The following is a 12,710-nucleotide window of genomic DNA, read 5'->3' as shown; positions in this document are numbered from 1 at the left end:
TGTTGGCAGCTCTCCAGTTTAGGATGGCACTATTTTGACATTGAGTTCTAATATTAGGAGTGTTTACATGAACTTGCTAGTTAATTTGCTTGTTATTTTGTCTGTTTGGTATGGAGTTTTCTGTGTTTACGCAGTCAATGAACCATATGTGCAAATAGATGCCTTCCAAGTAAAGTCTGTTGGTTTCAAAGTAACATCTCACGAGTATGGGTGTGACTTTGGATGTCTCCTTATCACAAGAGCAACAGGTCATGAGTTTAGCCACAATGGTATTCTTGTATCTCCACCAGCTCTGAGGATTGGTCTATCTTACCCTGACAGCCATGATGATCCACACAACAGTCACCTCCAGGTTAGACTACAAGCTATGCACAGGGCTGCTGTTGAGACTGCTCTGGAAACTTCAACTAGTACAGAATGTGGTGGCCAGGGTCCTTATAGGGACTTCAAAGAAGGCACATATTCAACCAGTGCTCTACCAGCTATGTTGCTTCCAGGTTCAAGATTTTGATGTTAGCCCTTGAATGCCTGGGGCCCTTGAATCTGTTGGACCACCTCTTCCCACCCCAGAGAGTGCTACTGTCTGTCCTCAGCTCGAACTTTTTCTGTTCTATCCCATGCCTGGTGGAACTCTCTTTTCAGGTGAGACCCGGGCCCTTCAGGACTTGTTCTAATTTTGCAAGGCTTGTAAGATCGAGATGTTCCACCAGGCCTTGACTGATTCCGTAAGATTCTTCATATGCACAGTGTTCCTTGAAGATCTGGTGCCTTAACCGACATTGAGCATTTGCAGCTTTCCTTGAGAAATTAAAAAAAAATATCAACTTTTCAGTTGAAGAACACTTGTCATTCTAAGGTTCTTATTGGGGGGGTTAGGGGTAGGGTCTTTATCTGTGTATATAAACGCACACACACACAACATTTTAAATCCATGTGGTTACCACATTCCCCTCTCCCTAGTACTTTAGGATCCTTTTTCCCCCTTGCTCCACATTGTCACATTTATATGCAAATATGTTTTATCTAAATTTAAATGTACAGATCGCACTTCAACAGATGCTTCCTTCATGCAATTTAGCCTGCATTCTCAGGTGTACTGATTTAGATGTAAGGCCAACTGAATTAAACAAGATTTCAGAGTAAAGACCTATATGGTTGGACTGACTGAGGCATTGTGTCAAGAAACTGTAGGGTTATCATAGTATACAAAGAACAGCAGTCATAAATCTAGAACCATCCACCATACACACACAAACACACACTGGATCTGTGTCATATTATTATATCACAATCTGTGCTAATGACAAACTCTTTGAGCACCCATTATACCAAATCCAAACTATTAGGGACCACTTATTTGCTCAGCTGTGTGGATTAATACTTTGTTGAAAGGAATTGTGAACAGGAAGTGTGTGATCGTAGTACTTCATATAGAAATTCAATTATTTTAAAACTATTAAATGTTTGGGAAAATATTAATGAGATGATGTATATGAAGTACTTTTAACGTTCAAAAGGTCTCTCTGTGTGTGAGGGCGTGTGTGGGATTCCTGTGAGGCAAAATCTAACTGAAATGGCGTGATTTATTTTCTTCTAGCTGAAGATTATTGATGAAAGAGCAAGTTAGAGAAGGTCTCTTCATTACCATGTAACCGTAGACATTTTCCCCCTTGCTGCCTTTACTTTTCACATTCTGCCTTTACTTTTCATTTTGTTATGATAGAAACCTGTGATGTTATAGGAGGGAAAAACACGTCTCTGTTCTTTTTTTCACAGCTACTTCATTTTAATGTTTTTTTTTAAAAAAAACTTATAAATAGCAACTGGTTCATTGTGCCGTGCAACTGCTTGAGATTTTTCTTTCATAGGAAGGCTGATGCGCAAAAATGTGTCAACATTTCTCCACCACAGGCAGTGGTTAATAACCATTTGGTTGTGCAGCACTGTTTACTGTCAAATTCAAAGCAAAAATGAAGAAAATTAAACAAAAACGTAGCTGATTGTTGGCTATAAAGAGACGGTTTCAGATTGTTGCTGTAGCAGAATTTCCGTACAGAAATATTTCCTTATGTGTGCTGTTTCCAGTTGAAGAAATTATGGTGTCCAGCTGCTCTTTTCATTGCGTTTGCTTCTTCCCTCATTGTTCTCTCCAGCTACAAAAGCCAACTGCTGGAAATTTGCAGGGCTTCTGTGGATATAAAATGATAGTTTTCACAAAGCCAGGAGACAACCTTTGGAGATGTGTATTGTAGAATGATGCTTTCCTTGATTAATAACAGCACCATGTTATCCTACAGCTGTTCCAAAATGTGTTTAATTCATATTGGGATCATTGCACACTGAGAGAATTTCAAAACCAGCAGCTTCCGTGGAACATCATGAAGTACCTAAAAGGAAAATGATAGTTCAGAATTCTTTCAAACGTCCTCTTTTAATTAGTTATGTTGGCTGTTCTATAGAAACTGTTCATTTGTCACTTCCTTCGTCGTTTCAGTGTTGGTGCCAATTTATTCCATCAGGTTAGTCTTTTCTCCTTTTTGTTCTGGGCTGACAATGGTTGGCTGCCCACTAGGAATGATATACTCTCTTACCTCCCCTGTATACTATTCATGCCTTCATTGTACACAGGCTTTGTAGAGTATCGATTGTTTGCCTTCTCTTTTACCAGTTAATACAGGAATCAGAATGACTTCCACTGGTTTCCTAAAGTGATTGTAGTATTTTTACACCTTTTGCAATCGTTAAAGGTAAGTTGAAAGTTCTCTGGTGAACACTCTTCAGCTCTTCTGCCATGAACTGTGGGAATAGAGGCCATGAGTTCATTGTGATTTTCACCGTTTTTGTCAGGTTTGCTGGCCCTGTGACTTTCCTTGCTCATCAAATCAACTTCTTTTGCATTTAGACTAATTCTGGAGGAAGTACTTTACTCAGTCCCAAAAAAGGAACTGGAGCTTGTGCAAATTTGTAGAACCCTCTTCCCCAAGAATTCAGTGTATACTTCTTGGAGTTCTTCAATAAAGTAGTTGTTGTGGATAGGAAAGTGTACCTTCGCACAAGGTAGTTAATTGGAACCAGGGTCCAGAGCAAGGTATTATAAGTGAACTTGGGACCAGCTCAAGATGTGGGCAATTAAGGATTATATCATTACTTCCTTGCCCAGTTTCCCTGTACTCAGTCCAGGGAGATGGTTTTCTGCAACCAAATTATTTGTTTTTGTGTTAAATACAAGGGATTATTAAATACATTGTTAAAATACAGGCCTTTAATATATATTCTTTCAGCTGCACATCTAGGCAGCACCACATCCTGAGTGCAAGGACATACTGACTAGGGGTTTAGAATGGAAAAGCTCTTTCTGAATTATAGTAAAATCCCCAAACTGAGTTGGTGAAAGCAAATAGCTGATCTGTCCAGAGATAAAATCTGGAAAGCTGATCAGTAGCTCAGATCTCACATAGAAGATCTCACATGAAATTGAGGGAGTTAAAATAAGGTATTTTTCTCCCCTGACAAGCATGTTTGCCACAGTGTCCTCTGAACTAGCTGAAGTTTCATACGCACCCTGAAATTCAGCTCTGATTCTACAACAAGTTCTATTAAGTTACCCTGGATATTAGGAGAGTATGGCCAGGCTTCCACTGGCCATAAGGCTCCACAGCTAAGCTGATCAAAGGTTCCTCATGTCATGGAAATCCTATTGCCTTGATAAACAAATGTCATATTTCACTACTTACCTGTTGTGTGAATTCAGTTCGCTTACAACATAAAACTAAAGCTCACAGTAATTGTGTTGATTCGCTCTGAATGGTCCACCTTGAGTCCTTGTGAAAAAAGTGGACTATACATATATACATATATGATACATACATACATAATTTGGCCTTAGACTGAGGCAACTCTGCAGGCTCAATTATACAAATTTGTGCGAGTGGAAAGACATAAGTTAGCTATTTCCTGATCACATCATAAAGCTGATTAAGGCTGAATAGCAGCAATTCTTCCAGTGTGTTTCCTTTCTTTTCCTGTTCTGTCTTGTCCTTGACTTCTTTTTTCTTTTTCTTTTTGCTTTGGCAGGGAAGGAATTAAGCAAAAAAGTAAATATATTTGCTGTATCACTTGCAACCATATTAAACCTTCTATAATGCTAACTTTATGAACCATTTGTCCATCATTCAAACTATATCAATGTGTATTCTCCTGCTAATCTGTACAGGAAGTCGACCTATAAAGCAGTCCCAGGTTGTTACAGATACTGCTTTCTTTACAAATTAAACATTCAGTCCGACCTCATTAAAATTAATGGCTGGTACATTTAGAGTAATGGAGCAGTGCAGTAGTAATATTATGGATGTGTGTGTTTGTGAACAATCTGTTTGAAGTCTAATTATTTTAAACCAATCTGGTAATCAATGTTATGTGAATATTGATTCTGCCAACCGTCTTCTCCTGTTTTGAAAGGTGGCTTGGATCGTTTATTCTTGTGCATTTAATTCAGCCCTCATAATTATTTTTCACCTCTTCCCTTTTCTGAATATTTTTCTCACTTGTTTGCCTCCTTGTTGGTTCTTTAACAAGATAAGCACACAACAGCTTTAAGGCATAAGCAAGACTGATGAAAAAAAAAAGTGAGCAAGCAAAATACCCCCTGCAGTTCCTCTACAGGGAAAACACTAATGCAAGAGGCAAGTGGCATTTGGAAGTGAAAGTTCTTTGACAGGTGACAGATAGTGGAAGTCTCACTTCTTGTGTCCTAGCAGTTAAGAGACAGCATCATTATTTGCTGTAAATGAATTTTTGTTTCTGCAGAAGGAAAGAAAAACCTTCCCTTTTGCCATGTGCATTTGGCCAGATGTATGTGTGAGGAACAAAAACACTCTTAGGCCCACTCCGTACGGGCCAACAACACTGCTGCGGGCCCAGTAAAAACACCAGTTGGGGGGGGGGGAGAACTTTGCATGGCTGCCGCCTTTGAAATGAGGCAGCACCATTCTTCCCCTCTCCCCGCAAACTGGTGTTTTTGAAAAACAGTGAAAAACACAGTTATTTTGAAAACTGAAAAATACTGTTGTTCACCCGGTGCCGAGCGAACAGCATCGGGTGGGAGGCGCTACTTTTAGGCACGTCTTTTTTAAAAAACTTACCTTCTCTTCCCTGCTCAGCTCCACAGGGACAAGGGGACACATCTCCTGCCCTCTGACCCCCAAGGCGTTGCCAGGGCTACTGGGGCATGTCCCCTCATCCCTGTGGAGTGGCACAGGGAAGAGAAGGTAAGTTTTAAAAGAACAGGGATGCACCTCTGTGCATAGGTGCCTCTGCAAGCCGCACCCAACAATTTTAAGGACTGCCAGCACAGAAGCATGCAAAGCGGTAGAGCTACGCCATGAATGGTATCCCAACGTAAAACCGCACTTCACTGGCCCGTGTGCAATGGGCCTTAGTTTACCCGTTCTTTAAAAAAAGGCAAAACACTTTAGATTCATGTTTCACTGGTGTACTTCTTTTACCTAAGCATTGATTTTAAGAGTTGCCTCCACATTCATAAGGACAACTGATTCAGTTGAAAAGCCAAAAACAAAAAACCCCACCAAAACCAAGTAAAATCCATGTCACAGAATGTGAAGTTTATTTTTTAAAAAATTAGAGTAAGTAATATGACAGCATACATTGTGCATGTATGTGACGTATGTATGGTGGACATGCAGAAAGATGTATTGTCTTCTGAGAGCCAGTGCTGTGTAGTGGAGAAGAGTGGTGGAGAAGAGTGGTGGAGAACTGGACTTGATTCCCCTTTCCTCTGGATAAACAACAGACTTTTACCTAGAAAACTGGAATTGTTTCCCTGCTCCTACACATGACACCTGCTGGGTGACCTTGGGCTAGTCACAGTTCTCTCAGAACTCTCTTAGCCTCACCTACTACACAAGATGTCTGTTGTGAGGAGAGGAAGAAACAGGAATTTGTAAGCCATGTTGAGACTCCTTATGGTTGAGAAAAACCAGGGTATAAATCCAAACTCTTCTTCGTAAGCCTTTGGTTTCTTTTCCAGAGATTATTGGCAGCAAGCTGGAGGAGCTCAGATGTATGTCCTCCTGATGTTGAAAAGAGAGTGGTGTGCAGTGAACAGCAACTGGACGACCTTCGCCTCAATCATCTCCAACACTATTACACGCTACAATACATGTTACAGAACTTAAGTTACATTTTTGTCACTTTGTTTAATTAAACAAAGGTTTTATTAAATTTGGAACAAAGGATTGGGAATGGAATTACTTAATTATACCCGTAATAAAATATTAACCTTTATTTGCATTCACATTGTTCTAAAACTTTAATTTCTGCATAGAATTGCTTCCTTCCACTTCAAGAGACAATTGTGCAATTTGTAACTAAACGGTTATGAAGGTCAAGTAGATCTTTGGTTGATTTCCAGTCCATTCCACTTATTAATAAAAAGGTACAGTACATTGCACTTACTGTAATAGAACAATGGTACTGGTGGGCAATGTTAGGTATTCCTTGCTTAATTTAGTGAAGACATGACTATTATTGAACTAATACATTACTGGAAGAAATGGCATGTTTTGAAGCAACAGACACAGTTTGCTTCTGTTCTCATCGTTGATTTTGCCTAGTTCAGGGGTAGGGAACCTGCGGCTCTCCAGATGTTCAGGAACTACAATTCCCATCAGCCCCTACCAGCATGGCCAATTGGCCATGCTGACAGAGTTGCTCCTTGAATGTGTGCATAACATATTCTAACTTAATAGGATGCATAGGATGCATTTCATTACAAGTGCCATTTCTGTCTCTTGACCTATTGAAAGAACTCCAGGTCATGCATAGGACTATTGCAGTGTCATTGTAGTGCTTATCTACAGTTGCATTCTTTCTTTCCCCTTCCCCCCCCCCCACCCCGAAGCTGGAATAGAGAAATATAAATCTGGAAGTGTCATTTTAATCAGCTGGATTTACTTGTGAATTGTCACTTTGTGCTCTGAGATTGCTGTGGTATTATACTGATTTTGACCAGTCTAATTCTGTGGCCCAGTAAAGATCTTTGCCTGTCACGTCTGAGTCAGGCTACTTCTGTCTGAACGTGCAACATACCTGACATTTGTGGCTTAACATGTTAAATGTCCTGCTTAAACTGAACCAAGAAAGCTCAGATGTAGATAATAGTCTCATGCTGGGATGTTGTGCGGTTTCCGGGCTGTGTGGCATCTTCAGAGGCCACAGAGGCAGGCAAAACATTAGGAGAAAATCTTCCAGCCACAGATGCAGGCAAAACATCAGGAGAAAATGCTACTAGAACACGGCCATACAGCCCGGAAACCACACAACACGATTCCAGTCGTGAAACCCTTCGACAAGTCTCATGCTATTTAAGGAGCACTGATATTACTGTTGAAAGAAACTACTCCTTGATTGTTCATATCAATAGACTAATTAACTTTAAAGTTTCACAGTGAATTTTCTAAAAGCTGGAAAAATATTTAGTAACTTTTGCTAATGCCTGTTTTAAAATAATTTTAAGCATGAACTTTGTTCAGTTAATCAAACAATTTCAGTTGCAGCTGCATAGTTAGAAAAAACAAATCAGGGGACCACTGATTATTATGAAGACTGTTGTATGAATCTGCAGTCCACCTACATGATAATTAGAAAGATCTGTTCTTTTGTGTCTTGTTTTAGGAATGTTACTTTTGTGGAGGTTACGGATTTCTTCTGGTGGTCATCCTACTCATATTTAAATAACTTCTTCCTTATCCAATGAAGGGAACTTGAACTCTTGAAAACTTGTAATTTGAAAATCTTGTTGTGCTTTAAGGTGCTGCTGGGTCCGAATTAGGATATTCTCACCTTGTCTCTTTACTTGCTGAGTTCCTAACATTTTTTTTTAAAAAAAACTTGCCTCTTCATGACAACAACAGGAATTGTTTGGTGGCTTGTTAAAAATAACGTGCTTATTGTGATACAGTTGATCTGTCTTTAAGGTACCACAAAACTCTTGTGTTTTTTTTAATAACAAATTAATACAACTACCCATTTAAAAACTCGTTGACATCTTAAAAATATTTATTTACTTACTTAGTTAGTTACTTTCTTAGGCTGATTCCGCATGGGCCAAAAACAACATTGTGAAAACGATGTGAAAATGGTGTAAAAGGGTTTAAAACAGTGTAAAAGGGTTTATACTGTTTTCACACCGTTTTCACACCGCTGTTTTTGGCCCATGCGGAATCAGCCTCACTTATTTATTAAATCTGTGCTCTGGCCATCCCCAACCAAAGTTGGGCTTGGGGCAGCTTATATGGATTAGAACCACAATGTAGACCATAACATATCATTCTAGCTAAAATCTATGTTTTGATAATCACTAATCTGTACATTGGGGTCCCATAGGCATCACGGTAGCCACAGGGATCTTGTCTGGCATGTTTTTTAGTTCTGATTGTCCATTGAAGAATTGATTGTCTATTGGCTGTGCAGCTTAAAATGATGTTTTGGTAGCAGCTGCCAACACAGTGTTGACTTTGTTCTCTCCCACATTTGTCATTTTTTTTAAAAAAAGGGTTCTTCTCCCCTGCTCTTGGGCTTCCTCTGTGTATGGCTCCACCTCCCACCGTAGCCATTTTGTCAGATGTCCAAAGGTGTCTGTAGGCTCAAAAGGGTTGGAAACTTCTGATGTACATTAATGCTGGTCTGTTTCATTGTAGGTGCAGGTTTCCTTTTTCAGAGATGACCATTTGGACCTACATTCCAAAGACAAGTAGTCTACCCTCTCTCACTTCAGTCAAGATCAGTCCTAAAGAACACAAGACAAGGAAAGCTGCATAGCAACCATCAACAGTTGTGTGGAGAATAAAACATAATACATTTCCAGAGGTTCATATTGGCCAGTGTCATTACAAGTTTAAAGAGAATTGCACCTTTCTCAGACAATTAACTTCAAAAGGGTGTTCTAGGATGTTAATGAATTGCTTGGAATTGATAGACCAATTTTACTTTATTGTATGCTGATTTGCTTCTCATTTATTCAAGTTTCCTTAACTATGCAACTACAGCTTTGCAAAGAGTGCCAGGGAACAATATGAAAAATTGTCTAACATGCACAACAACATGATTAAACTATATGACAGTTTGGGAGACTACTTTTGTTTTGATTCCAAGGCTGTGTGCATTGAGGACTTCTTTATAGATCTGAGCACCTTCAGAACACTGTTCTTGGTGAGTAGAGATAAACCTTTCCCCTTCAACTATCTATTAAAAAAACAACTAAATTATTATATTTATTAGCTTTGGCATCATAAGTTGGTCTGTCATGTCATCAGATTTTCTCCGAAAATAAGACATCCCCTGAGAATAAGACGTAGTAGAGGTTTTGCTGAAGTGCTAAATATAAAACATCCCCCAAAAGTAAGACATAGCAAAGTTTTTGTTTGGAAGCATGCCCGTCGAACAGAACACCAGAGCATGTAGCTGTGGAGCGGAAAAATAAGACATCCTCTGAAAATAAGACATAGTGCATCTTTGGGAGCAAAAATTAATATAAGACACTGTCTTATTTTCAGAGAAACATGGTATATATAGCTGACTAGGCTTGGGCAAAAAAAAGGGGGGGGAGATAAAATCCAAATTCAACTGTGGGGAGTTTGCCTGGTTTTGTATTCCGGGCCGAATCAAACCCGAAAAAGCCAAATGGGCTTTTTTCGGGGGTTTTACTGATTCGTCTTTACCGAATCACCAAATCTATTGCTGACCTCTGATAAGCACTGTTCATTGAGATACAATTTAAGGTCACCAAGTAGATGAACATAGATTAATATTCTGTATTTTCACAGTACATCTTAATCATAATTTCATGTTGGTTATTTATACAATTATCAGTTATTATGAACCATTGGTACTTTTTTTATGAACCGTGAATTTACGATTTTGTCTTTGGACAAAATCTTTATTTTTATTTTTATATTTATTTTTACAAAATATTTATGTTCTTTGATTGCAGTATGTTTATTGATTTCAATAAGAGTCAATTTATACATTTATTCTGTTTGATATATGTACTCAGTTTTACATGGTAAAGCATGCATGTCCATGTGTGGTTTTTATCAGTGTGATTTAAATATTCATGTATATCTGCATGGTTGAAATGTGTGCAAGATGTTGTGGATTGTTATGGAGGGGAGTTTATTCCAATTCCAAAGCCTTTATTGGCATTATGTATTATCATTTCTATTCTATCGTGTGATTCTGGTCACTTTGGTGAAATTATATATAGGTGATGCTGTGACTTGGACAGTACACACTAACCCAGTTTCATCAGATATTTGAAGCTAAGCAGGGTGGCCCTGGTTAGTATTTCGATCATTACACAAATGTTTGCAGTGTCCATCACCACAAGAGCATTTTCCATCACCACAATCATGTTGATCCTGTCTATGGTCCAGTTGTAGCTTTTTATAAAAGTATAAGATGATAGAACTAAAAAGGAAGCAACGTGACTAGGCAGTTGCTAATATTTCTGCCCTTCTAGTGGCAAAACTTCAACAAGAATTCATGTAACCTAACAGCCTTTATAAGAAACAGGGAGGATATTCCAACAAAGAGGAAGTTGGAACAAACCATGGTTGGGGAGAACAACAACAACAACAGTAACAAAAATCAGCCTGACTGAAGCAAATGTCTGTGCACTGGTATCATTGTTTGTGTTTCCTTTGACGTACACCGCTCTGAGTGCTTCGGGGGTAGAATGGTTTATTAAATCAGATTAACTTGTAAAGTGACTCATGTATGGACTTCATATACTCACCAGTGCATGAAGTCCATACCATGATTCTGGATATATCTCATGAAAGCTGGATGGTCATATCCATTAGAGTGCATAAAATAAACTATATAAACAGGAACTTTGTTTAAGCCTCTCAGCACACAGATGGTTCTGATGTTCAGCATTCAAGAAGAGTGTTGCAAAAAATATCCTGTTTTCATGTTGCTCATGCATACTGATACTTTAAAAAATGTGCTAGTTTCTCCACAGCTCATTGATTCATGTGTATAAAATATCTGTGACAGATAGGTTCTCTCTCTCAAATTTGGTTCTTGCTGATGTCTCTCCCAGTGGAAGCCTGTAGGTTGTTGTAATTAACTGCATCCTGGGGAAGGGGGTGAGAAAAAGGCATATGGTCCAGAATACGATGCTTGCCTTCAGGGAATATTCAAATTGCCTAGGATTATCAATACTGCTCAGCCATTTGCCATACAATTTGGTGTGTGTGGATCCATATCGCCAGCAGCAAGTCTTAATCTGTTGAGAAACTATCAACTGTTTGTCTGCCAAGGCTGCAAACAGTTCTCAGAAGAGTAACTTTACTACCTGCAATTTATTTTATTGTAAATTCTTAACTACAGCAGGTGTTTTTTTTTTTAAAAAAAAGGTTAAAACAGAGCAGCTTTAAAAATATTATACAGATCTTTTCTAACAGGAAATTGCTAATACATTCACAGTACGGAAATGTCATACTTGGTTTTTGTGACTTTATACAAAGGCATAAAAATAAATTGAAATCAAGTTACTAAAATGAGATATACTCAAAGCTACTTGTTCTCTGTACTTAGAACATTTGGATAAAAATTATTCTTGGACTTTTGAGTTGCTAGATAGGGTATCTACAGATCAGATGAAATCATCATTCTATATTGCTAATATTCATTTGTACCTGATTCTATGTTCCTTTGTTAACAGCAAAATCCTATATTAACAGGAAATCCTAAGAACATGTCCAGATGCCTGCCCCCCTTGCATGCTACCTCTCCCTCCCTCCCTCCCCTTCCCCTCCCTCCACTAGGGTGAGTGGCTATGTCCAGATGCCAGGCCTCCTCCCTCCCGTCCCTTGCATGCCACCCCTCACTCCCTCCCCTCCATCCTCTTCCCTTGCATGCCACCCCTTCCCCTCCCTCTCTTCCTTCTGCCAGGGTGGGTGGGGCATGTCCAGATGCTGGGTCCCCTCCCTCCCTTCACTTGCATGCCACCCCTCCTTCCACTAGGGTGGGTGGGCCATGTCCAGATGCTGGGCCCCTTCCCCTTCCCCTCCCTTGCATGCCACCCCTCAGTCCCTCTCCTTCCCTTGCATGCCTTCCCTCCCCCCCTCCCTCCCTTGCAGTTACATGGTTCCGGGAATTCATCTCAATCACCTAGATTGAGTAATTAGTTGGAGTAATTCCCACTGAGCCGACCTCCCTAGGACTGCTCTGCGACAGCCCAATCTAGAGCCCTGGGGGGCCAGGGACAACATGCTGAGGTGATGCCCTGCTGCCTCTAGAGGATTTTTCAGAAGTGCAAGGAGTTTTAAAAAAATACTCCCTCCCCAAAAAACCAAAAGGGTATTGTATGTCCATGTTGCACACCTGGGGTGAAAGCTGACTAAAGTTGGCTCTACCCTGGGAATACCTCCAGCATACCCCGGTTATGCTGGGCACTGCTTCCATGGGGCTGTGGCAGCCGTCATCGGCATCATTGCCTCTCCTCTGGAGTAAGGCCCCCAGGGAGGTCAAATCTGCCAGAGTGAGCCTGTGCTGCTTTCCCAAGCCAATCCCCTCCCCTCGAATTCAGCTATAAAACTAGCATCTGTGTGCACTTTTTCTGAGTAAAAGAAAATACAGGTCCCATTTGTCATTTGGTTTCAGTTCTCTCCCTGGAACGTTTTGCC

The 12,710-nt window shown here is 39.9% G+C and overlaps 1 protein-coding gene across 5 annotated transcripts in view; it reads left to right on the top strand.

Moving 5' to 3' along the window:
- DIAPH2 (diaphanous related formin 2) overlaps nucleotides 1-12,710 on the top strand; it is a 413,545-nt gene that overhangs the window by 238,081 nt on the left and 162,754 nt on the right. For all 5 annotated transcript variants that reach the window (XM_048514791.1, XM_048514790.1, XM_048514789.1 and 2 more), the window contains one exon: nucleotides 9,064-9,228. In XM_048514791.1, coding sequence (XP_048370748.1) covers nucleotides 9,064-9,228 — 165 coding nt within the window. The remainder of the gene's footprint in view (nucleotides 1-9,063; nucleotides 9,229-12,710) is intronic.

The sequence above is a fragment of the Sphaerodactylus townsendi genome, linkage group LG13 (genome assembly GCF_021028975.2).
Source record: "Sphaerodactylus townsendi isolate TG3544 linkage group LG13, MPM_Stown_v2.3, whole genome shotgun sequence".
Taxonomy (NCBI): Eukaryota; Metazoa; Chordata; class Lepidosauria; order Squamata; family Sphaerodactylidae; genus Sphaerodactylus; species Sphaerodactylus townsendi.
The sequence above is the reverse complement of the archived record's forward strand: the minus strand, read 5'-3'. Positions and strand labels throughout refer to the sequence as shown.